We start from the raw sequence: 23,681 nt of genomic DNA on the forward strand, positions 1-23,681 counted from the left end.
GGTTTCTTGTAGTTCCCAAAGAGGGGTGGTAGTCATGCTCCAAAGAGGGGCGGTGGTCATGCTCCTGATGGTCACCACTTGGTGGTACAGCTGCTACCAGGTCATCCTAATGGCCTGAGTTGTGCTTGGATGTGGCACTAGTGCTATGACTTATTCTTGTATCTTCCATAAATTTTTAAATGATATAAACTTAACCATTTTATATAAAAGTAACCCTACTATATATATAATCTAGATACACCTCTTCTATAAATTTTAAGACGATATAAAAGTACCCCTTATAAGTATAAATTTTTAGTAACCCTGTATGAGCATAAAATCCCTTCTGTTGAACTTATATGCTATCTTACATATCTTTCACTATGGTCCAACCACGGCTTTGTAAAATCCCATATATCTTGCATGTGTATACATGTATTTAAGGTACCCCTATTGTTTAAATGTTTTCATTTTTTAACATAAATATATACCCCCTTTTTGTAAGAGAACTTCATTTTTTAAACCCATCTTTATAAGTTCACATAAACTAATTTTAAATAACTAGTTGTTTAATCTCCTCTTACAAGTACATGATGACATGTAAGTCCCTCAATTGAAAAACCACTGTCTCTAAAATAAAAGGTGTTATGTTACATACATAAAATTTAACCCTCGAGAAGAAAAAAGAGCTTTGGCACAAGAAAGAAGGAGAATGAGGAGGAGCATGACTTGCGGAAGGTTCTAAGCCATTTCAAAACCTTTGATATCAACAATGAGAGGAAGATGGTTCACCTACGGGCACAACGCTCAAAGGGTGAACAACTAGGGGTCTCATACAATGGACTTGTGGAGGTGGAGGTAGATATTGCAGAGCCTAGTGAAGAGACCCCTAACCTCTCTTCATTGCCACCACGGACCTAATCTTGCAAGAGAAAGAGGCCTATTAAAAGAGTTCAAGGATTGCTTTTCTTGGAGCTTTAAAGACATGAACGGAGTACCACCCATAGAAGTGGTGCAGCACACCATCCCTATCGTCTCATGGAAGGTTCAAGCAACGTCCTTACTAAATGAATCCAAAATACTCAATAGTTATAAAAGGAGGAACAAGAAAATATTACCCGTTATGGAAAAGGAATCATGTGAGGATATTGTTGATGCAACGTTGTGCCGATCATATATTTGGAGATATGTGAATGTTTTAAAGCTCACCCAACATATGGGTTATTCTTCAGAGTGCTTATGATTGTACAAAACTAACATTTTCTTTACAAATTGGAGATAGCTCTATAGACTATCCAAACAATCAAGGTAGAGTGGTAATTTCCATGAATGTTGATCTATAGGAGCTCCCGTATGAGTTTGGTAGAATGGGTGTACAAAGATCTTCAAAGAGTGGAGGATTATGCGTGCTTCTTCAAAGACCGCACTATTCTTACACCACGAAGTAGTCTAGAGGTTGATGAGATCAATGAAATAGCCTTAAGTGCATTACCCGGTCTTGAAAAAAAGAATACCTCAGTGCATATTCGGTTGTTTCTTGTGAGAATGTCAGAATATTGTATCTAATTGAGTACTTGAATAGTTTAAACTTAGATGGTGGTTACCCTCCTCAACGCTTGCTTCTCAATATGAATGCTCCTATCATGTTGCTCCGTAATTCAGACCCTTGACAAGGACTTTATAATGGTATCGGACTGATATGCAAGAAATTTCACTCAAACGTGATAGAAGCAGAAATTGATACAGGTACAACATTAGAGATAGGCAGTCTTTATTCCCAGGATAACATTCATACCATATACGCTTCAATTACCTTTTGACATGAGAAGGAGACAATTTCCTGTGAGGCTAGCTTTTGGTATGTCAATAAATAAGTCCCAACAAGGAAAACCATTGAGTGTGTTGAGACTTTATTTGGTCACACAAGTATTCACACATGCACAATTGTATGTTGCTATATCACGTGTTAGATCATCAGATGCAATGAAAGTGTAAAGGATACTGTGGGACATGAAAGCAGCATAGAAGGTTCAAACAAAGTCTCCACAGCCAATGTTGTCTATAAATAGATATTGTAAATGGCATGCAAAAGAATGTAAATATAATCTATGCCCAAAAGGTAGAGAACAAGCCATTGATACAGCAGCCTACAAACGCCAGAGACTACATTCATATAGATATCTTTATATCAATCAAGTAAGCATTTGAAAGAAGAATGTTTGCAAATATATGACATGTGCAATCTATATTATCTTTCAGTAAGTGTGCATGCTTTCAATTGATTGATGTTTCTTTTAGAATGATAATTATTTGTGATGCAAAGACATGAAGTTAAATAGGAATTGGATGGTAAATTTCCTTTAATTTATCTCACACTGGTGCTATCCTTGCTGTGGTAATATTGAAATTGATTTATATAAATCTACTTACATTGTTTGGATTAAATGGTTGATATTGAGGTAAAACCACCATGCAGATCCACAAGTATGGAGTGTCCCATCTATTACTCAAGGAGTGGTTCAAATTCTTGAGATGACTATGTATAGGGGCTCGGTGAATTTATCTTTATTTTTTTAACATTTAGATAAGCAAATGTTTTTCTTTTAAATTGCTTTTATTTACAGTGGCATTATTATTTTTTCTTACTTGGCTTGAAATACTTAACATCCAAAGAGAGAGAGAGAGAGAGAGAGAGAGAGAGAGAGAGAGAGAGCTCAAATTCTTATGTAAATGATGATTAGTGTAGTGTAGTGTCGTATTTGATATCATGGGTATATTTCTTAGGATGGATATGGCAAGGAGATCATTTTCATTTATTTATAGTGGTAGATAAGATATTGAAGGTATTTTTCTCGACGTTTGCTATAATATAGTTACCATTGTTTACCATAATCTATTTAATCTTCATGGCTCAATTGTGAACCCCCCGTTTGGGGAAGGACAAGCAACAACATCTCTAACGATCAAACTATTAGAGAGCACATGTGTATTACGGTATAAAAACTTGATTTCTATGTAGTTTTTATATTTTATGTAAATATAAATTATTATATTTATATATTTTTACAAATAAGAAATATCTTTATTTTTTAAACCTAGATTATTACTAGGTTTGTATGGTCGAGACACTTGCAAAACGAGAGCTTTGGGCTCCTTGGAATTTACAATCTAAGATTGCAAAAGATTACGGATCAGCTTCATGTACATGTAATGTTTGTAGATTATGAAAAGCTTAATAAGTTAGATTTTCGGTGCATAGGCATTGGACATTACATAATTTTTTGATTTGCTGTCTATATAAGCCTCTTCAAATGCCATTCATCTCAAATACTGATTGATCCACCGAATGAGTTTTGTAAGGTTTTATCTTTCAGCTTTTTTTTCTTTAAAAATTATATCTTGTAATAGCTAATGTTATTATCTTATATATATTTTTGGGCAAATAGAGGCGAGGAGTATAGGGCTCCAAGGAGAAATAATCCAGTCACCCGAAGATTGTTTTAATGCTTTGCTCAGGTGAGTTAAGATTGTCACCACTATATTAGGTTGGAATGCTAGATGTATATTTATGCCAAGTTTAGTGCTTTATTCAAAGAAAAGTAAGTGCTTTAGAAGCTTCTACATGGATATATATGATGGCAAGCATGGTGTGTTCATATATAGGTTGCCAAGTTGAGGACAATGAAGCCCAAAATAGGCTTCAAATATAAGGCTTATTTCTACTCCCCACCATGAGGACAAGTTTGTGTTTTTATGCATGCAAGAATACTCTTCCAAGACGAGTCATGCCATTAGTATATATAAAATATATGGTTCAGTCCTTCTCATATATATATATAGTTCAGTCCCTCTCCCTCTCTCTCTCTCTCTCTCTCCCTCTCTCTCTCTCAAACACACACACACACACATATGACAAATGAAGGCCCACTCCCCCCCCCCCCCCCCTCTCTCTCTCTCTCTCTCTCTCTCTCTCTCTCTCTCTCTCACACACACACACACACACACACATGACAAATGAAGGCCCACTGTATGACTTTCAAGCATTACCAACCAATTTCGCAATTCTTCTTGGAGCCCTCCCATTTTATTATGTATTAGCAGATCAAATTGCAGGCGTTATTGGTTTATTAATGGGTTGAGTCTTGACTCTGGACACTAGAGACATTGCTTTGTTTTGGTTTTCAAGTAGAAGACAAAACCCAAGCTTCGGCTGGTACAGGTTGTACAAGATGTTGAATATCGTTGGCTTATATGCACAGTGCAACCACGGTCACATGACGACGTTGCATTTGTACAAATTGTTCTAATATTAAGCTCTTGCGCCATAGAGCATATAGAATAATAGAAAAAGAGTTTTTGGTAATATAGAATAATAATAGAGTTTTTGCACAATTTTCCACCAATAATTTGTTTAGAGACCTAATTGGAGTAGGAAATCATACCCCCCCCCCCCCCCCCCAAAAAAAAGAGCATATAGAATAACAGAAAAAGAGTTTTTGGTAATATAGAATAATAGAGATTTTGGTTATATTTAACCAAAAAGAGTTTTTGGTAATATAGAATAATAGAGTTTTTGCACAATTTCCCACCAATCATTTTTTTAGAGATCTAATTGGAGCATGAAATTAAACCCCCCGCCCCCCCCCCCCCCCCCCAAAAAAAAGGCCTAGAATTCTTGCTTATCCATAAAGTCGCCCAATCAAATCAAATCTATAAACAAATAATTGCATGTTTTTTCTCCCCTAAGCTTACCATCTAATTGGAGCATGAAATTAAACCCCCCCCCCCCAAAAAAGGCCTAGAATTCTTGCTTATGAGGGCTCCATAAAGTCGCCCAATCAAATCAAATCTATAAACAAATAATTGCATGTTTTTTCTCCCCTAAGCTCACCATCTTCATTGATTTTGAATAATCTCACTTTTTTAGAGATCTAATTGGAGCATGAAATTAAACCCCCCCCCCCAAAAAAGGCCTAGAATTCTTGCTTATGAGGGCTCCATAAAGTCGCCCAATCAAATCAAATCTATAAACAAATAATTGCATGTTTTTTCTCCCCTAAGCTCACCATCTTCATTGATTTTGAATAATCTCACTTTTAAAATACAAATAATTGCATGTTTTTCTCCCCTAAGATGGTGCCATCTTCATTGGGTTTTAAACTCTTATTGACTCTCGAGAATAGCACTCCTAGTTTATCGTGATTGTGTGCTGAGTTATGCTAGTTGACTCGGTGTATTTTTCCTTGCTCAAGATTTAATATTGGCTTTATTTTCAATGGACAAAACTGATACTTTGTCATTATCTCAATGTTTTTCTTTTTTTTTAATACTTTTGAATCCAAGTGATTCTAGCATTATCTTAATTTTGTTTGTTGGAGAAAAGCAATAAGACTCATGATCCTTAGGCATGATCCTTTTTTAATATTAGTACCCAAAAAAAAAGTATTCCTTTAAAGAATGATATACTCCTCCAACTTACCAATGTGTTCATAGTCGTAAAAGTTTTGATATTTTAAAAGAATTAGCCTAGAATTTAGCAATGGTGTGGAAAGGGGATTAGTTACTTAGAACATAAGATACCACATGAACCTTTAGATAAGATTTTGTAATTCAAGTATTTTGTGCTACTAGGATATTGAAAAAGGATGGGTTACTTCGTGATACACACACACACACACACATATATATATATATAAAGTATTATTACATATTACTTAAATGTAATGAGAGGTCAAGATTAGCATGTGTAGATGTGAAAAAATGATGTGTCTTGCATGAGCATTTCTAATTGTGACATACCAAGTCCCTCTTGACATGGGATTATATTAAACAATAGAATACCAAGTCTAGTACGATATCAGCACTTTAAAGAGAAAAATACCTTCATATGAGTATATATTCTCCCTAACTTTTAAGATAGTATGTACACTATAAGGACATAAAGATTTTTGTTATAAGTACGGAGAGGACATTAGTTCAATTCCTATTTGTTGTAATGGTGGACTTGCTCAATGTAATGAGAATTCGCTTTTATAAAAGATATACTTTTTGTAACCAAAACATTTAGAAACGGTTTCCCTTTAAGAGTTGAAATCGTCAAATCTCCTACCCATCCAATACAGCCCTTGGTTTTGAAGGGCAACCCCAATATTTCATTTGAAGGGTAAATTTTGAACTAGCATTTTTCTCTTATAATCTGGAAGGGCACCCTTAGTAATTTTTCAAATCTAAACATTTCTTTTCGAAGGGTAAACTTTTTGATGCCAATAAAAATCCCTAAGAAGGGTTTCATAGTCTTCAAAACTGAGGGCTAATCCAATGTGCAAGGTCTTGATTGGGGGGAGAGAGAGAAAGAGAGAATCACTCTATAAAAATGCATATAGCATATGCGTACATGCATGTATTTAAATTGCCTCTAATTTTTAAATTATGTTTTTAACCTAAGTGTTTCTTCCCTTTTTGTAAGTATACATGTTGTGATTTTCAATTAACCATCCTCTATAATTTTCTATATAAATTAATGACAATCAACAATGATGTACTCCTACAACTTACCAATGTGCTTACCAATATGTGCATCATTGTGAAAGTTTTGATATTTTAAAAAGAATTTAGCCTAGAATTTAGCAATAGAATAAATGGTGTGGAAAGGGGATTAATTAAGATACCACATGAATCTTGAGAAAAGATTTTATAATTAAAGTATTTTGTTCAACTATATATATATATATATATATATATATATATATATATATATATATATATATATAAAGAATTATTATGTATTACTTGAATGTACTGAGAGATCAAGATTATACGTGAAGAAATAATGTGCCTTGTTTGAGCATTTCTTTAGTTGTGTATGACTGACATACCAACTCCTCCTTGACATGGGGTTTCATTAAACTTTAGTCTACCAAGTCTTCTATGATATGTGTATTAAAAGAATAAGAGAGGATACTTTAAGGAGAAAAATGTCTTCTTCTGAGGATTTTTTCATGATACCTAATGTACACTATAGGGACATAAAGATCTATTATAAGTGGTCCTATTTGTCGACGTGCTCAATGTAAATAAGAATTCAATTTTTAAAAAGAGATCTTTTTTGTAACCAAAGCATTTAGAAATGGTCTCCATTAGTGTAGGTGATTTGGTAGCTTTGTTCTCTCTCTCTCTCTCTCTCTCTCTCTCTCTCCCCCCCAAAAAAAAAAAAGAAAGAGAGAAGAAATGGTCTCCTTGACAAGTTTAAGAGTCGAAACCGACAAATCTCTACCCATCCAATGGGCAAGGGCCTGATTGTGGGGGAGAAGAGAGACATAGAGAGAGAGAGAGAGAGAGAGAGAGAGAGAGAGAGAGAGAGAGAGAGAGAGAGAGAGAGTCATTTTGTAAAAATGTATACAACATATGCATGCATGCATATATTTAAAATACCTCTAGTTTTTATTTTGCACTTTTTACACAATTGTTCCTTCCGTTTATGTAAGTATACATGATGTGATTTTCAATTACAAACTATCCTATGTAGATTTTTATAAATTAAGTAAAATCAACAACTATTTGTTTAATCCCCTCTTGCATGTATATGGCATATAAGCCTGTCTAATGAAAAACTTCCCTCCTCATACACAAGCATGATGCCTATATTGCAACTTGAAGATGCAATGAAGAAGGTAAAGGTTGGCAAGATTGACAACATAATTCATGTACTAGAACTTAACTTTCAAGTTAAAGGAAACTATTCATGATTTACATCATATGAGATGACTATTGATAAAGCTAAAATAATCTGCATTACCTGATCATTTTTAAGTTCACATCCACTCTAAATGATCAATTTCCACTTATCCAATAAGCTCTCTCTCTCTCTCTCTCTCTCTCTCTCTCTCTCTCTCTCTCTCTAGCAAATGCATTACCTAATCAATTAGTTCAGACACAGTAGAGCCAAATTGATAGTTCACAACCTTTGCAGCACTTGACTAAGCTGCATTTTTCATTTAGAAGATGTCAGCTTGTACACATTACACAATGCAAGCCAGCTACAACTGCAGCTCAGCAAATATTGACAAATTGGTATCTAAATAGGTACAAATCATTAATTAAGCAGGAAAGTTTAGACATGACAAGAGACAGCATAATGTTCATTAGGATTGGAATGATGAGCTATGGTCAAAGATCTAGAAAAAAAAAATAGTTAACTCTCTCAACTCCTATACCCACTTAGCTGCTTGTGATGTAGAGTCACAGGGACTGCATTTCTGCCACTACATCTACCAGCAAGCCAATGGACCAATGAGGACCCTCCCATGCCTGCACACGCTGCACGAAATCCAACCTTGAGGCCATTTGATCTAGGTGATGAGCAAATCACTTCTCCAAATGTCTCCGATGTTTTCCACCTCATTGACATGTACTCAAGTAGGGCTTCCAAGCTGTGTTCGACGACCTCCGGTGGCGGGATCACAAGAGGGTTATGTTCTACTTTCAGCACCTTGAGATTCTCCAAAGCCCCCACTGAGTCAGGCAACACTCTAATCTGATTGAAGCTCACATCTAGCTCAACAAGGAAGACCAAGTCCCCGATTGTGTCCGGCAACGTGCCCCCAAAATCGCTGAAGTTGTTGCTTATGTTCAGCTTCTCTAATGCTGACATGTTCCCCAGGGATGCAGGCAATGATTTTATGTTGTTGAAGTGAAGATCAAGGAACTTTAGGTGCTTTAGCTCGCAGATTGATGCCGGCAGGAATGTCAGCTTGTTTGAGTGTAGGCAAAGGTTTTCAAGGCGGTACAGGTCGTAGCCGAGCCTTGCCGAGAGGCGCTCGAGCTGATTGAAACCTGCGTTGAGATCCACCATTTTCCTGCACATCCACATAACATGTTCAAGGAGGAAATTAGCATAAGCATAGAAAAAAGCATTGAAACTTTGGTCTCGAACCCCATAAGAGGATTTCAAGCATAAATAAGCTACATACCACATAATTTTACTCTTATGTTTGCAACAAATTGTACTGTGCTTACACAACACAAATGTTGTAGATTATGCTTACAAAATACAGTCTATGCTTCAGGAAACCATTGACATGGTGCTAAACACACATGATCGAAACACTTAAGATCTCTAATCAGGAAAAATCTTTCTTAAGGACCCAATCAGACAATGGTAAAGTGAACAAAATCTTATAACTGACTGCTCCTTAAAAGCTTACCTGCAGCCTCCTAGGCTCTCTGGGAGAGCTACCAGCATATTTCCTGACACATTCAAGACCTTGAGGTTCTCTAAAAAGCCAATTGCATCTGGCAAGCTGGATAATTGATTGGATTGCAAATCAAGGATTTCGAGGTTATCCAAGTCTCCTATGGAGCTCGGTAAATCCTGCACAATTAGCATAAAATTACGAGTCCTAGGGTGCTGTACACAGGTGACTGATTAGCGTCAAAGAAGTGACTAATTATGAGTGGGCAGGACTAAAATATGAGTGGTTAGAGCCTAAGTGATTGATTAGTGAAAAAGATGTGATCAACTTGTGACGGTCAAGGCAAACACAGATAATGGATGATTGATAAATCAGTGATTAAAGCTTAAATATTCCGAAGATTTGACAAGGATTAGATGCTTGTTTAGTAAAAATTACCTTAAGCTGGTTTCTGGAGAGGTCCAGTGAGACAAGGTTGGTGAGTTTATGGCCAAATGAGGTGGGCACGCTGCGGAGGAGGCGCCCACTGAGGTCCATCTTGGTGCTTTGTTTGTGGGCGGCATCAAGCATGGCCATTGCCACATCATGGCGGGACTCGGGGTCCACGTGGCTCCTATCAGCGAAAGAGTTGAGGACCTCCAAGGTTTTTATTGTTCTCTCGTCTGTGGTGTTCGTCAACCCTTCATAGATCTGGTGTAGTTCAAACAGAGACACTATGGACTTGTATGGTAGCTTGGCCTTCTCAGTCTCCTCCCTTAACCTGGCCTCTTCCTTAGCCTGCAAATATAATATCACCTTGAAATTAAACTGTTTTCTGCAAAAAAAATGGTAGGTTATAATCTTGAAATTACATGACTCAGTGTACAGTTGAAACATGCTAATCAAATATGAGACATATAATTAGATGGATTATTATCTTTAGTGTTCACAAATGCTGCAAATATGATGTTAATCATGGTAATGGACTCAATCTAAATCTTATCATTACTCCTTGAATCATTGCTTAAGAACCCTAATAGATTTATAACCACAGCGACACAGCGTTATCACCCAATATGTAGCGTTGATTATCGCATTCTTAGAGAATTATTAGAGAGAATTTATACCTGATCAGAGGAGTGCGGTAGAGAGGCGAGCTTGGTAGAGAGGTCTGTGTCGAGGCGGGAGAGGGTGAGCTGGGCGGCTTGGACGAGGGAAGGGTTTGGGCGGCAGCCAAGGGCCTTAAGGAAAGAGCGAGGGTCTGCGGGCGAAGCAGGCGCAGTCATGGTTGGGCAAACAAAAAGCAAGCAAAAGAAACAAAACAAAAAAGCAAAGAAAAGCAAGCAGAGCTGATCAGAAGCACGTACGAAATGGGTAGGGAAGACGAAGAAGAAGAAGGAGGAGGAGGAGGCTAGTGCAAATGGAAGCTTTCACACCAGACAGAAGGATGACAACGGGCTTCGTACCCCGGTGTTGTACACGCTTTATATTTTGCAGGGCGCGGGCGCCTTATTTGGCCGGACCACGGCGCAAGTACGGCCTTAACCGGAACTGCAGACGTACCCTGCGCCCTTGGGCCCGCATTCTTGTCAACTACTGCCGGGCCACCGGCTACGGGCCGCCCACTGCCAGTGATCCGTCACCACGACCCTGCCAGAATGCACCGCCATCCAGGCTCCAACCCCCTTGCTTACATGGCAAACTTGGGGTTGGCAACTTACCGCCCACGCTGGACTACGAGCTGTAATTTGTGCTGCGCGCGTCAAAAAGCAACTATGCATCCACACACACTCGTGCTTTATCTGTCGGGTTTATACGCCTCCAGGCAGGCTGCAACCAAACCCACACACATGCATGAACATGCACTCTCGAGTCTCAAGGTTCAACTCAAAATCTTCCACGTGGCATGCTTATTCCAGGTTGGCATGCCTTGCCTGCCACACAGGTGCAATTTGACTTACTGCCAGCATGGCTGCCCACGCGGTGATTTTCTGCTTAAACCTGGTTTTAAGCTGGCTGGCACACGCGTTTACAGCAGGATCATAAGCCTTTAATTGCGACGTGAAAAGCTTTACAAAGTCAATGATGTCCAAAACCTCAAGGTCGTTTGGTTACTAAAAGTAGGGAAAAAAAATAAATTAATTAAATCCGGAAAAAATATATATATATCTTGAAAAATTTATTAACCGCAAGGCCATAGAACAGATGTACATAGACGATAATTTTTTTAAATAATCTTATTTACACCAACTTCCATGTGATCAAGCTGGATTGGATAAGGACTACATTCGGGCCTAGGCTATGGAAACTTTCTTCTATTTTAATTTATATATTTTATTGACACGTTTAATTTTATTTCAAATTTGCATGGGGGACCCGACCACGTTTGTTTCAGATCCTGTACACCGAGAGTACTTAAGATTAAACACTTTTAGATAATCCATTGAGCTGATTATTGTTGTAATCACGCTAGCTTTAGAGCATTGCTGTAATAAGAACTTTTTAGAGATATTTCTGCCAGTTGACTCCCCATGGCCCAATATATATATATTTATACTAATATTAATTTACAAACACTGTAGCCAATCATTATATTATTATAGATAATTGTCTAGCCGTCTAAACATACGCATCATTGATTATTTTAAACATACGCATCAGTGATTATTTTAAACAAATATTATTTTTGTTTTTATACGACCTTCTGGCCAATCAGCCTTTGTGGTGTGAAGCGTACCTAGGGCAGGCGGTACGTGCTTTCGTGCTACGGACTACGGTCGTCGTCATACGTGTGTGATGACAAAATCGAAATTTGGAATCTTCAAAGAATCAAGATTCTATTTCTTTTTATTTATTATTCTAATTGTTTTTAACATGTCAATCGTTTATTTTACCATACAAAAGAATGGTTTCTCTATCATTTGTTGGATAGAAAATTTAGTTAAAGGATGATGGGAGAGAAAAACGGTAAAGGAAAAATAAGATTAAGAAACAAACAAAACAAAATTTAGTTGAAGGGATGATGGAAGAGAAAATGTAAAGGAAAAAGAAGATTAAGAAAACAAAACAAAAAAAAAACTTGAATTAGATGAATTCCAAATACATTTTTCAATTAGGCATATGCAATTTGTTTCTCTCCTAAAAGCAGCAAAATTCACCTTCTTATTTTCTCCTTCAATCAAGATGAATCCAAAATACTCTAGAATGGTCAACAAACTCATCACCCGGATTCATCTGTGAGATAGAGCATATAGAATGGCTATCCCCAATAGTTATAGTGCCTAAGAAAAATGGAAAGCCACCATAAAAGATCACCACCCATTTCCATTTCGATCACTCAGCATCTGCTTGAACATGTAGGGGTGGTGCGGTAAAGCACTTGTGTTCAATACCCCATTTTATAACCCTTCTGTATCACTTTTTTTATTTTTTTATTTTGCATTTTGAGCAACCCACCCATAATAAGAAATATATATCTTCTTTATATCCCTTTGCATAATTATACTTCTCTATATTCCATTATATACAATCCCCTTTTTGCAAAAGTTAAGTGGCAATAATGTTTTGAGACTATGTATGATACTCAACATATGAAAATTGATCTAGATAATCGATTCAATTTAAAGAGTGGAACAACATGCAGCTTTAGGTTCTAAGTAGTTATAATTTATTTTTTTATAAAAAAATCTAGAAAAAAGGAAGAGTTTACATGGATTAGGGAAACTAAATCACAAGCGAAACAAAATCTAAAGCAATGTACAAATTTCAAAGAATCAAAAGTTCCAAATGGATATATGAAGCTCATTTATGAAAATGACTTCACATATAGATCAAATTATGTCCCAAAAAAAAACTATACAAGACCTAAAAAATGTGAGACATATACCTCAAGAAGGGGTCTCATTCTTGTCTATGAATATTCTCAAAATGGTTTACGAAAAAATGTGACGAAAAAATGTGAAGATGTACTAAAAATCCATTTCTATAGGATATATGATTTTTAAACATCTCAAGAAATTATGAGATCAATGACCACACCCCAACTATTTCTCATTAAGTATCTCAATCAGATCCATGACCACACCCCAACTAGTTCTCTTTAGGTATCTCAAGCATGTGTAAGAGAGGTGTGAGATCCATGACCACACGTGAGGTACTTCTCTACATTGAAAGACCTTTCCATTGCTAGGCATCATCAACCAAAAAGGATTTATTATTTTAGAAAGTTTTTTCCCCTAAATCCAAAAACATTAATAGGCTTACATTTATCAATTAAAAAAACAAATACTTACTAAGCTTCAACTACTTGAAATGTACATGTATTCAACAATAACTCTAAAAAAATAACTTACATACCTTGATCTTTCCTTGATAAAATCTTTAAAGGCTTTGAAGTCATTCTGATCTAGATCGTATTTGTCCTAAAAGTTGAGATGGATCATATGTAAGGTTTGTCAAAGCAATTATAGACTCAATGGCCCCCACCATTTGAATATGTGTCAAGTTGTATGAGAGCCTCCTTGTTCCTTCAATCTTTCCACACCATCCAAGTTTATGAAGCTCTCTGTCCTCTTGTCTCTCCATTAAATTGATCTCCCTATTGTACTCAACAAGTCTATTCACTATCTTCCTTCTCATTCTTTGAACCCTTCTAACATACCAACAAAAGTTGCCGCTTCTCTTTCTTTTATTTGTAATGTAAGATCTTTTCTCTTTTTGGAGGAACATTTTCATGGTCCTTTCAATAAAATACATTGCACAATATGTGCCTCTATGCCCAAAAGATTTCTATTTTCCATTGCACTTTACTTTTCGTCTTTTGTGAAGTAGACCCCTTCTCACACTCATGTATCCTTGGATTTGAATTCAATAAAGGTGTTGATTTGAACATGGTCTTTCCATCTATTTCAACAACTGTTACTACACATGAAAAATGGCAGCAATTACATTGTGAAGCTCTCTCAATCCAATTTCTTCATCATTCTCCTCATTTTTATTTGCGAGCACTTCAGCTAAAATATCATCTTCTTGAGTCCCCACATGCTCTTGGATATCATCAGAAAAGAATTTAGAGTCAACCTAAGAATAGTTCCACCTTTGTAAATTACTAGAAGGTTTTGGTTTCATATGCTTGTTGAAGGCCTTCTTTGAGATATAATGGGCACTCTAAATCTAGTAAAGGTCCCAAAACATCTTTATAAATGATACTACAATGTGGTACGATATTTGGACATTTGAAGCTCTTCTTTGAGATGTAATGGGCACTCTAAATCTAATAAAGGTCCCAACAAAACATCTTCAATAAGTAATACTACAAAGTGATATGTTGCCAAGGCATGGGTGCCCTTTTGCAAGTGATTTCACATCACAGAGCCGTGGGCCTTTGGTCCCCACTTTACTCGCAAGAGTATACAATAATTTTGAGTGGTGTAGTGAGTTGTGGATTATTTTGATACAAGATGGTAATAAGTTACTTAGATTAATCCAAGAGAAGAAAAATTCAAGTCAAGAGCTTACCTTAACCTTGCCAAAACATGTGTTGTTGGGTCTTTCCTTAGAGTTGCAATGTAACTTCTCTATGTGGGTGTGCTAGCTCATCTATCGCATCCTCACTCAATTGACACTTCGGAACATTCCTTGCCCAACAACAGCAAGTGAAGGTAGAACCCTACAAGGCGATAAAAAGAGATGGTCCTCTCTCACAAAAGCTAGGGAATGAAGGGGAAACTAATACAAGACAACCTACAACCAATCCTATCTAGCAAGCATCCACCAAACATGCAAGATTCAATAGCATACATGCAAGCAAGAAGATAGAAAAGAAGATCTCACAAGTAAGCAACCAATCCTATCTAGCAAGCATCCACCAAACATGCAAGATTCAATAGCATACATGCAAGCAAGAAGATAGAAAAGAAGATCTCACAAGTAAGCTATTGCAAGGAAATAATTATATATTTCTTATTATCAAAATTGACTTATATATAAGTGACTAGTTTTCACACTAGGCCGAACACACTTAAAAAAAGGTCCAGCCTCTATTACTAGTTTTAAACAAGTATGTACACTAAGTCCTTAGACTTTCCCTATTAAGCACAATATCAGGCCACTTTATATATTCCATCATCGTCTTACAAAAGACAAGGGCCCATTCAAGCGGGTAAGATGTCAAAGTGCCTTTTGGTAGGTTTAGGAGGGTGAAACCCAATTAACCTATGGAGTGGTTAACTGGGTAAGATGGCAAAGCACCTTCCAGTAGGTTGGGTAGGTCAAACCTACTTAACCTACACAGTATTTAACATACCCCCCTTCGTAATGGTGATGATCGCATCCTCGCATCACCCAAGTTGCTGGTCATGAAGGTGTGGATGGTCTAGGATATACACCATGAAGTTGGTGGTTAAGGTTAAGTGATATGGTTCAGGATCAATCCACAACGAGATGATATAGTGCAAAGTGGTGGGGAGCTTTGGGTAGCCTTGATGGGAGGCAATTTGGTGAGGTAAATAGTTGGTAGAAGTAGTTCGTACTGTGTGATTGGCGGAATGAGTTCCAAGATCACCATGGAATGATTGGCATGGGGAGATGGCAGTCCGAATATTCATAGGATGATGACACAAGAGTATGTCCTGATCTCACAACGTGATGCTGAGAGATGAGTTAGCAAAAGTGTTAGCTAGGCAAGGTTGTGTCAATAAATGAATTGGATTCAAAGTAGAGGTTACATTCATTGAAGCTCTTTTGAGGTACCTTTAAGGTCGAGGGTTCTCTAGGCGATGGGTGTGGTACCATGGGTCAGGCTTGCGCTTGCCCCACGGACCCCCCCCCCCCCCCCCCCCCCCCCGATTGATCAGTTAGTAGGTTCATGTGTTTGTGTGGTGGGATGAGACGAGACAAGTGAAAATTTTATAATTCTCATAGTGAAATATACAAATGATGTGCATGGGCAATGGATGAAAGGTATGCCCATGTGTGTACACTTCTCCAACACAAAGACACATCCATATCAACATCTTTCTTTGATGCTCTTTGTTGCTTTATTTGAGATTTACTTGACATCCTTTCTTTGGGGAGTCAAGGTTATTATATTGGTTGAGGTATGGTAGTGGACTTTACTCATGGGTGGATGCAATGGGGCTGGGTGGCCTTTATGGATTGAGGGATTTGGCGTTATTGAGAGCACTTGGGATAGAGGCAATGTGGATCATTAGGTGGTGTGGTAAAAAAAACCAAGCCACGAAAGCTGATTTGAGGAAGGTCAAGGCGACGGTTTCATTAGGGGGCATTTGAGCATAAAAAGGGCCCTATAAGGATCCCTAATTTTTAAGGAATTAAGAATAACTTTATTGAGGGTTAAGGAGACAAAGCTCATAATGATGCCTACTATTGGGCCTAAAAGTAGGGGATCTCTCTAATTTTTGAACTAGGATTCTCTTTCTAGCTATTAAAACCCCCTACTAAGATCACTGATATCTATGCTTTCATTCTTATTTACTCCACTTTAATAGTCATATTTGAAATTCCCATCACATTTCGTTTCTTTCAATCATTACTATTATTAATCACGTTTCCTACCAACCTCTACAATAAGATTCTCCCTCTCTCTCTCCTCTCTCTCTCTCTCTCTCTCTCTCTCTCTCTCTCTCTCTCTCTCTCTCTCTCTCTATCTCTATCTCTCTCTCTATCTCTCTCTATCTCTATCTCTATCTCTATCTCTCTCTATCTCTCTATCTCTCTATCTCTATCTCTCTCTCCCTTTTTCCCAAGCTCTCTTCTCCTATTGCGAATCAATAGGATAGCCCTCAGTCTATCTCCCTCTCTCTCTCTCTCTTTCTCTATCTCTCTCTCTCTTCACAATAGAATAGCCCTATTGTGAATACAATAGGATAGCCCTGAGTCACTTCAGAATAGTCTTCCATTTTTTGAATGTCAAAAATTTTAGATTCAACAAGAGTGTGGAAGGTAGACTTGCATATTCGCATATTGAATGAATATGCACCAATCAAGAAAGAACGTCTGAATGCACAGGAGAAGCATGCAAGAAGAAAACAGGGTCGGGCTAATGTGGATCTTTGGGTTGATGGATATTTATATCCTAGTGATCCTTCTTCACATTGTCCTCCACCCTTCATTGATCTCCCTTCATTTATTCAATTTGTTGGAGAGGGTGAGAATGGGTTGCTTGGGTACTACAAAAGGTTAAGCATGAGTGATGCATGGAGAGTCCAATTCCTCCACTCACAAACACAAAGCTTACAAAGCACTTTGAGTAGTGCGCAACATGCACTACAAGATGCACAAATAATATTGTAGAGCTAGAGAAAAGAGACAAAGAGAAAGAGGCTCGCGTTATGAAGCTACAAGACAATCTCTTGCATGAAGAGCGCCCTGTGGGAGCAAGAGAGCAAAAGAGGACAATCAATAACATTCAAAAACTCATAATTGGTGGTGGTGCTCGCAAGCAAAGAATCCATGCAGCAAGGTTAATTTTTTGTTCTTTGGCTATTATTATTGCAAATAATTTTGATTAAGGTATTTTTGGTTATTGTCATTGTTATAACCAATAGATTAAGGTGTTTTTAGTAATCTTTATTGGTTTGTGATATGAACTTTTTGAACGAAGCATGTGGTGATAATGGTCCTCAAGATTTTGGAGAAATATTACATAGTTGTGTGAGGAGGCGTGACATTCTTTCCATCATTCGAAACCTATGCCACAAGAAGATTCATCAGGTACTCTCGCAAATGAGATAATGGATGACATTACCAATCTTCTAAGCATTGAGGAGGTTCAGAATGCATGCGATGAGGTGGACATTAGCACAAAAAAATATCAATCCCTCCATCAATTGCTAAAAGATACACTCCGCAAAAAAGGCATCACAAGGAATATTTTTACTGTCCCCGGAAAAGCTACAATTAGCAAAGAGGACATGCAATGATGATGTGCAATGCGAAATTGGAGGATAATATTTCATCAATGATACATTAACCATTGGAGCTTGGGGGAAAAGCGAGGCACAAATGGTAAGATTATGTATTCCTACAATGAGTTCAACAATATATTTGTTGATCTACAACGTCTTCAGAGAGCTATGAGCTTATTCTATGAACTACCAAAACAATGTAAGTAATTTTTTACATTCTTTGTGAGCTAATAAAAAAATCTTTTAAGTACTAAAACTTATCTACTTTTGTTTGTCATGCAAGGTGACAAGGTAAGTTTTGTGTTGAAAGTGGATGAGTGTCAGATTGTGAAAGGCAAGAGGTTAGAATGAATGAGTATCACACTTATGAATGAGGCAATGGCATATGCAAAGAGTGAGATCAACATGACTGAGGAGACTGAGTTACCTTTGGAAGGTTCTAATGAAAACCCAAACAATCAGACGAGCAATAGGGAGAGGGTTTGCAAGTTAAGTTTTCCCTCTTTTAGTGTCCAATTTGAGAGAGAGATATGGTGGCTTGGGGAATTTGGAGTACCGAAGGAGACACAAGTGCTAGCTTGGATGTTTGATAGGATACCATGGATTACCAATGTCATGAAAGCACAGATTCAGGGGGAAAAATCAAAAGTGGAGGGTAAGGGCACTTATACAATAGACTGGCATTTAGGAGGTGACTTGAAGACAATAAAGTGCCTTCTTGGCTGTCCACAAGGTGCTAACACCCCAAATCCTTATCCATGGTACATGAGAATGGTGAGAGAAAAGAAACAAAAAAAGGCAGGAAGGAAGAGGAAGCTAGAGAATTAAGATGATGAGAATGACACAGTGGATGATAATGCTGGCAATTGGGTTGGTGGTGTCTTGTCTGCTAACATGCTGGTTAAGCCAAACAGGCATTTGAGAGACCCTGAATGGAATCCTGTAATTCCATTCGAACTCAAGAATGTCCACTTTTATACTTTGCATGCATTCATGCGTGTGTTTGATCGTCTGCTCAAGTGTCACGACTCACGTTGATTATGCATTTACTATGCATGGCAAGGAAAGATAACATGAAGCTCTTCAAAAAGTAGAGCAACTACTCAACTCAATTGGGTGCCATGGCGACAATGTGCAGATTACTGTTAACAAGAAGACCTCTGGCATAAATCATGAAGTGGCCCAGCAAGTGTTAATGAGTGAATATAAGACAAGACATTTACTAGAGAAGCCAGAAAAAGTAAAGAAGTCAAAGTCCTGGGACTTGTGGAAGGATTTGTGTAAATGCACAACGTTTGACTGCACCAATCCAAGCCTTGTAGTTCTACGTGAGAAGGTTTGGTCATACTTCAATAAGATGGTTAAGTTAATGAGAAAAAGTAGGACGACTATAGAGGAGCACCAAAAATTTCAAGAAGAGCTTCAAAATTTTACAAAAGCCATGGTCGATACTGTCATGAGAATATATTTTAAGTCCTCTAGAAAAATATTATTTATCCCCTCTTGAGTAATTTGGGGACGCCTAGATTACTCTTGCGTCATGCCGGCTAGGTTAATATCGTGGGTGACACCACTATAAATATTAATACGTGCGGTATATGATGTATGTTTGAGGCCACCTATGATTATTTCAGTTAGGTTTGTATGGCAGGGTGATTCCTGGGGTACTTACGCCTTGTAGTCTCATGAGTTGGTGATGATTTGTGCCTGTTTAATATTTGTGGGATTAATTTAATAATTAATTGGGCTTATATTTTCAGGTGATGAAGACTATGGAAATTGAAGAGTTTACTTTGGAAGAAATGTCTTGGTTCATCACATTTTATTTTTGGCAAGCATAGTAGCTTGTAACCTTATCAAATGATTTTTCCATTTTGAACTTTAGGAAAGATACATTTATTTATGTGGAAATTATTAAAGCCTATGGCTTTACCCTAGTCCCAATTTGACACTCTATTTTTGTTAAAGAAGAGTGCCGTGCTCTCTAAAAAGCACATCTTGTATATTTTGGGAGCTATGGCCTAATTTTGGTGAAAAAGAAAGCTAATAAAGAAATACTCTTGTGTGGGGAGGGGCCACGCACAAGAGGGGGGAAGATTGCACCCAATATGGTCTATGAGCTAAGTATTTTTAATTTTGTTTAAGTGTTTAAATTCCAATTGATTTGATTTATTTGAAGCTTACAAGCAATGGTTTTTATGATTGAATTAATTCTCTACTCTTCCACAATCAATTCCTAGAATAAGATTCCGGTTGCAGTGGTATCAGAGCTTGGGCTAGGAGATTTGTGGAGAAGGTAGGAAAGGGCTTCAACTTCTCAAAAATCAAGAAAGTGCAGGAATTTATCCAGTGGTGGACAGAATGGTGTTTTGTAGGTCTTTACCCAAAGGTCAAAGATTCAAAACTAGATCTACTCTCAAACCCACTCACCACCCTGCAAAACCATCCCTCTCTATCAAAAAGCGGTTTTTCCAAATACTCAGTGAAATCAAAATCTGACCGTATGGATGAAATCCTCATAGCCAAAAACCTCACGGGTATCTCTCAGAAATCAGAAAGCTTCAAGGATGAGCAAATCTATAATGGATGGAGCAGATTAAGCATGTAAAAACCATCAAATAAATTCTCCAAAAAGAAAATCCAAGGAGGCGCACGGCGGCAGCCTGCCGGCGCAAAACGGCTAGTGGAGTAGAAAAAAAAAAGCTTAATCCCAAAGCTTAATCCTCCATAAGCCTAATCATCTCCTAATCCTAATCTACTCTTACTTTTCCCAATTCCCATGCAAGTCACATCACTTTTTGAACCTTTACTTTTCCCTATTTTCAAATTTGAAGAGAAATTCAAAGGTTTCCAATTCTGAAAATTTCTGAGTGCAGAAAAGTGATTTACAAGTTTTAAAAGGCTTGAAAATTGCCTAGAAAAGGCCAGAAAATTACAAAATCGCTTCTGAAAAATTCTGAAAAATTTCAGAAAATATTATAGAGATTGGGCAAGGTTTACAGGACTGTTTCAGCAGGTTTCAAAGTGCAGAAAAATTATTTCATCAACAATTCGACTAGCCCAAGACTCTTGAATCACGCGGAATCGTTCGGGATTTGTTTGAGGCGACAAGAATTCAATTCAACCATTGAACAACGTCTTTGTTCAGCTTCAACCAAGATCAAATTGCGGGAGAAAAACAAGATAAGTACTTATTTTTGCTTTATTTATTTACATCAAATAAAGTAAAATTTTATTTACCTACATCATTTGCACAAGCACTATGGCAAATTTGCCTATTTCGCCATCAATTCAAGAGCAACTCCTTTCTTTACAACATCAAATTGTAGAAGAAAGAGAGAAGCGTATTGAATTGGAGAGACAGCTCTCGAGTCGTAGACGCAAGAAGCGTGACTCTTTGCTATCTTTTGATGACGAAGATGACACTATTCAAAGGGTTGTAAATGCTACATTGCAAGCACAAAGGTCACAAAAAGAATCCAAGATTAGTCGGAAAGCTTTCACATTTCAAAATTATGATGGAAAGAAGGATGCTAGGGTCATTTTAGCTTGGCTTAGTCAACTAGATGACTATTTTTCTGGAGAAAAATTTTCAGAGAATGATAAGATTAAATGTGCAGTCAATCATTTGGTAGACAGTGCAGCTTTATGGTGGAGTGTAGTAAAGCAAGGTCGTGACAAGCCAGATTCTTGGAAAAGATTTCAACGGCTGGTTAAAAAGCACTTTTTACCCTCACAATTCAAGTCCAAATTTAGACACCAATGGGACACTTTGCATCAATTGGAAAAGGAAACTATGTCACAGTATGTAGAAAAGTTCTAGAATACTTTATTACAGGTGCAGGTTTTGGATAGAGTCAGCGAGAAAGACCAAAAAAGGAAGTTCATATCGGGCCTTAGATCTACCATTAGGGCCGATGTGAATATGTTTCGACCTCATTCACTATCTTCTGCAATATCTTTGGCAACTAACTCAGAACGTAAAAATGGTTTTCCTAAAGAGATTAAAGCACATGAGGGTACTTCTTCTAAACCATTTACTAAATCTTTTTATGCTTCAAAGAAGATGTATAAACCAGGTTATGACAAAGGCAAGGACGAGGCTAAAGGCAACATGAGTACCAATAAGAAAGCCAATGGTGGCAAACCGAAGACATCTCCTATCAAATGTTTCAAGTGCCACAAAGAAGGTCACATACGACCGAATTGTCCAGAGCGTACCAAGAATCCAGCAGCAGCAATAGCAGCTCGAGTCAACATGATTGAAGAAGACGACAACGAAGAAGAATCATTCAAGCAAGAGGGTAATTCCGATCCAGATTACTCAGAACAAGAAGGTAAACCTCATGTTCATTCTTTGCTTAAAATAAAAGGAACGATAAATGGACATGAAGTTCTTATTTTGCATGATGATGGTAGTACACATGATTTCATTTCTGAAAAGTTACTTAAAGCATTAAATCTTCATTCTTTACCTACGCACTATAAAGTCAAAGCGGCATTTACTGGAACAAAGTATAATTGCATGCAAGAGGTGAAAGATTTGGATTTATGCATCAAACCTTTAACGGAAAAGAGGGATTTCTTAGTTGCACCTTTACAAGGGGTAGATATAATTTTGGGTATTCCTTGGAGACACAAATACAATCCTATTATAGACTATGACACTCATAGCATTTCTCTAAGGAAGGACAATGAAAATATTATCCTCCAGTGTCAAGTCAAAGGAGAAATGAGTCCTTTGTTGAGTCACACTCAAGCAAAGAGAGCTCTAAGAAAAAGAGACAAGACTTATATGGTATGGGTTAACCAGCTTGATGCTGAGTTGGACACATCCAAAAGACCAAAGTGTGATCTTTTTATCTCCAAATTTAGTGACTGTTTCATGGAAGATCTGCCTCCAGGATTACCTAAGTCTAGGCCTGAGGATCATAGTATTGACTTATTGCCTGGAAATTCCCCGCCTTGTAAAGCTCCCTATAGAGTCAACAATTTAGAGCAAAAAGAAATCCAAAGCCAAATAGAAGACTTGCTAGAGAGAGGCCTTATTCGACCTAGTAGTTCACCTTTTGGAGCTCCAGTACTTCTTATTAAGAAGAAGAACGGAACTTACCGAATGTGTGTAGACTATCGTGTCATTGAATAAGATTACTGTCAAGAACAGATATCCTATTCCTAGGGTAGATGATCTTCTTGACAAGCTTAGAGGATCAAAGGTCTTTAGCAAGATTGACCTAAAGTCTGGGTATCATCAAGTTCGTATGACTCAATCTAACATTTTCAAGACAGCTTTTAGAACCCAAACTGGTCATTATGAGTTTTTGGTTATGCCATTTGGTTTGACCAATGCTCCAGCTACTTTCAGCCGTATGATGAATCGTATATTCCTTAAGTTTCAAAGTTTTGTTATAGTGTTCTTTGATGACATTCTTGTTTTCAGCAAGGATCGACAAGAGCATGAACAACACTTGGAACAAGTGTTCAACCTTTTGAGAGAAAATGAATTGTATGTCAATCCTGAAAAGAGTTCTTTCTTTCAAGAGGAGATTGAATACTTAGGTCATATAGTGTCGGCTGAAGGGATTCGTGTAGATCCTAAGAAAAT

General features: G+C 37.4%; 1 protein-coding gene across 1 annotated transcript; it reads right to left on the reverse strand.

Moving 5' to 3' along the window:
• Positions 1-7,931: 7,931 nt before the first annotated feature.
• LOC147608291 (uncharacterized) lies at positions 7,932-10,616 on the reverse strand. The gene is made up of 4 exons (XM_086789215.1): positions 10,277-10,616; positions 9,609-9,947; positions 9,183-9,349; positions 7,932-8,834 (listed from the first exon to the last, which is right to left on the reverse strand). The coding sequence occupies exons 1-4, from the start codon at positions 10,433-10,435 to the stop codon at positions 8,180-8,182; spliced, it is 1,320 nt and encodes a 439-aa protein (XP_086645341.1). The 5' UTR covers positions 10,436-10,616; the 3' UTR covers positions 7,932-8,179.
• Positions 10,617-23,681: the final 13,065 nt, after the last annotated feature.

This window comes from Cibotium barometz, chromosome 53 (assembly GCF_041138505.1).
Source record: "Cibotium barometz isolate CiBa-2024 chromosome 53, ASM4113850v1, whole genome shotgun sequence".
In the NCBI taxonomy this organism is placed as follows: Eukaryota; Viridiplantae; Streptophyta; class Polypodiopsida; order Cyatheales; family Cibotiaceae; genus Cibotium; species Cibotium barometz.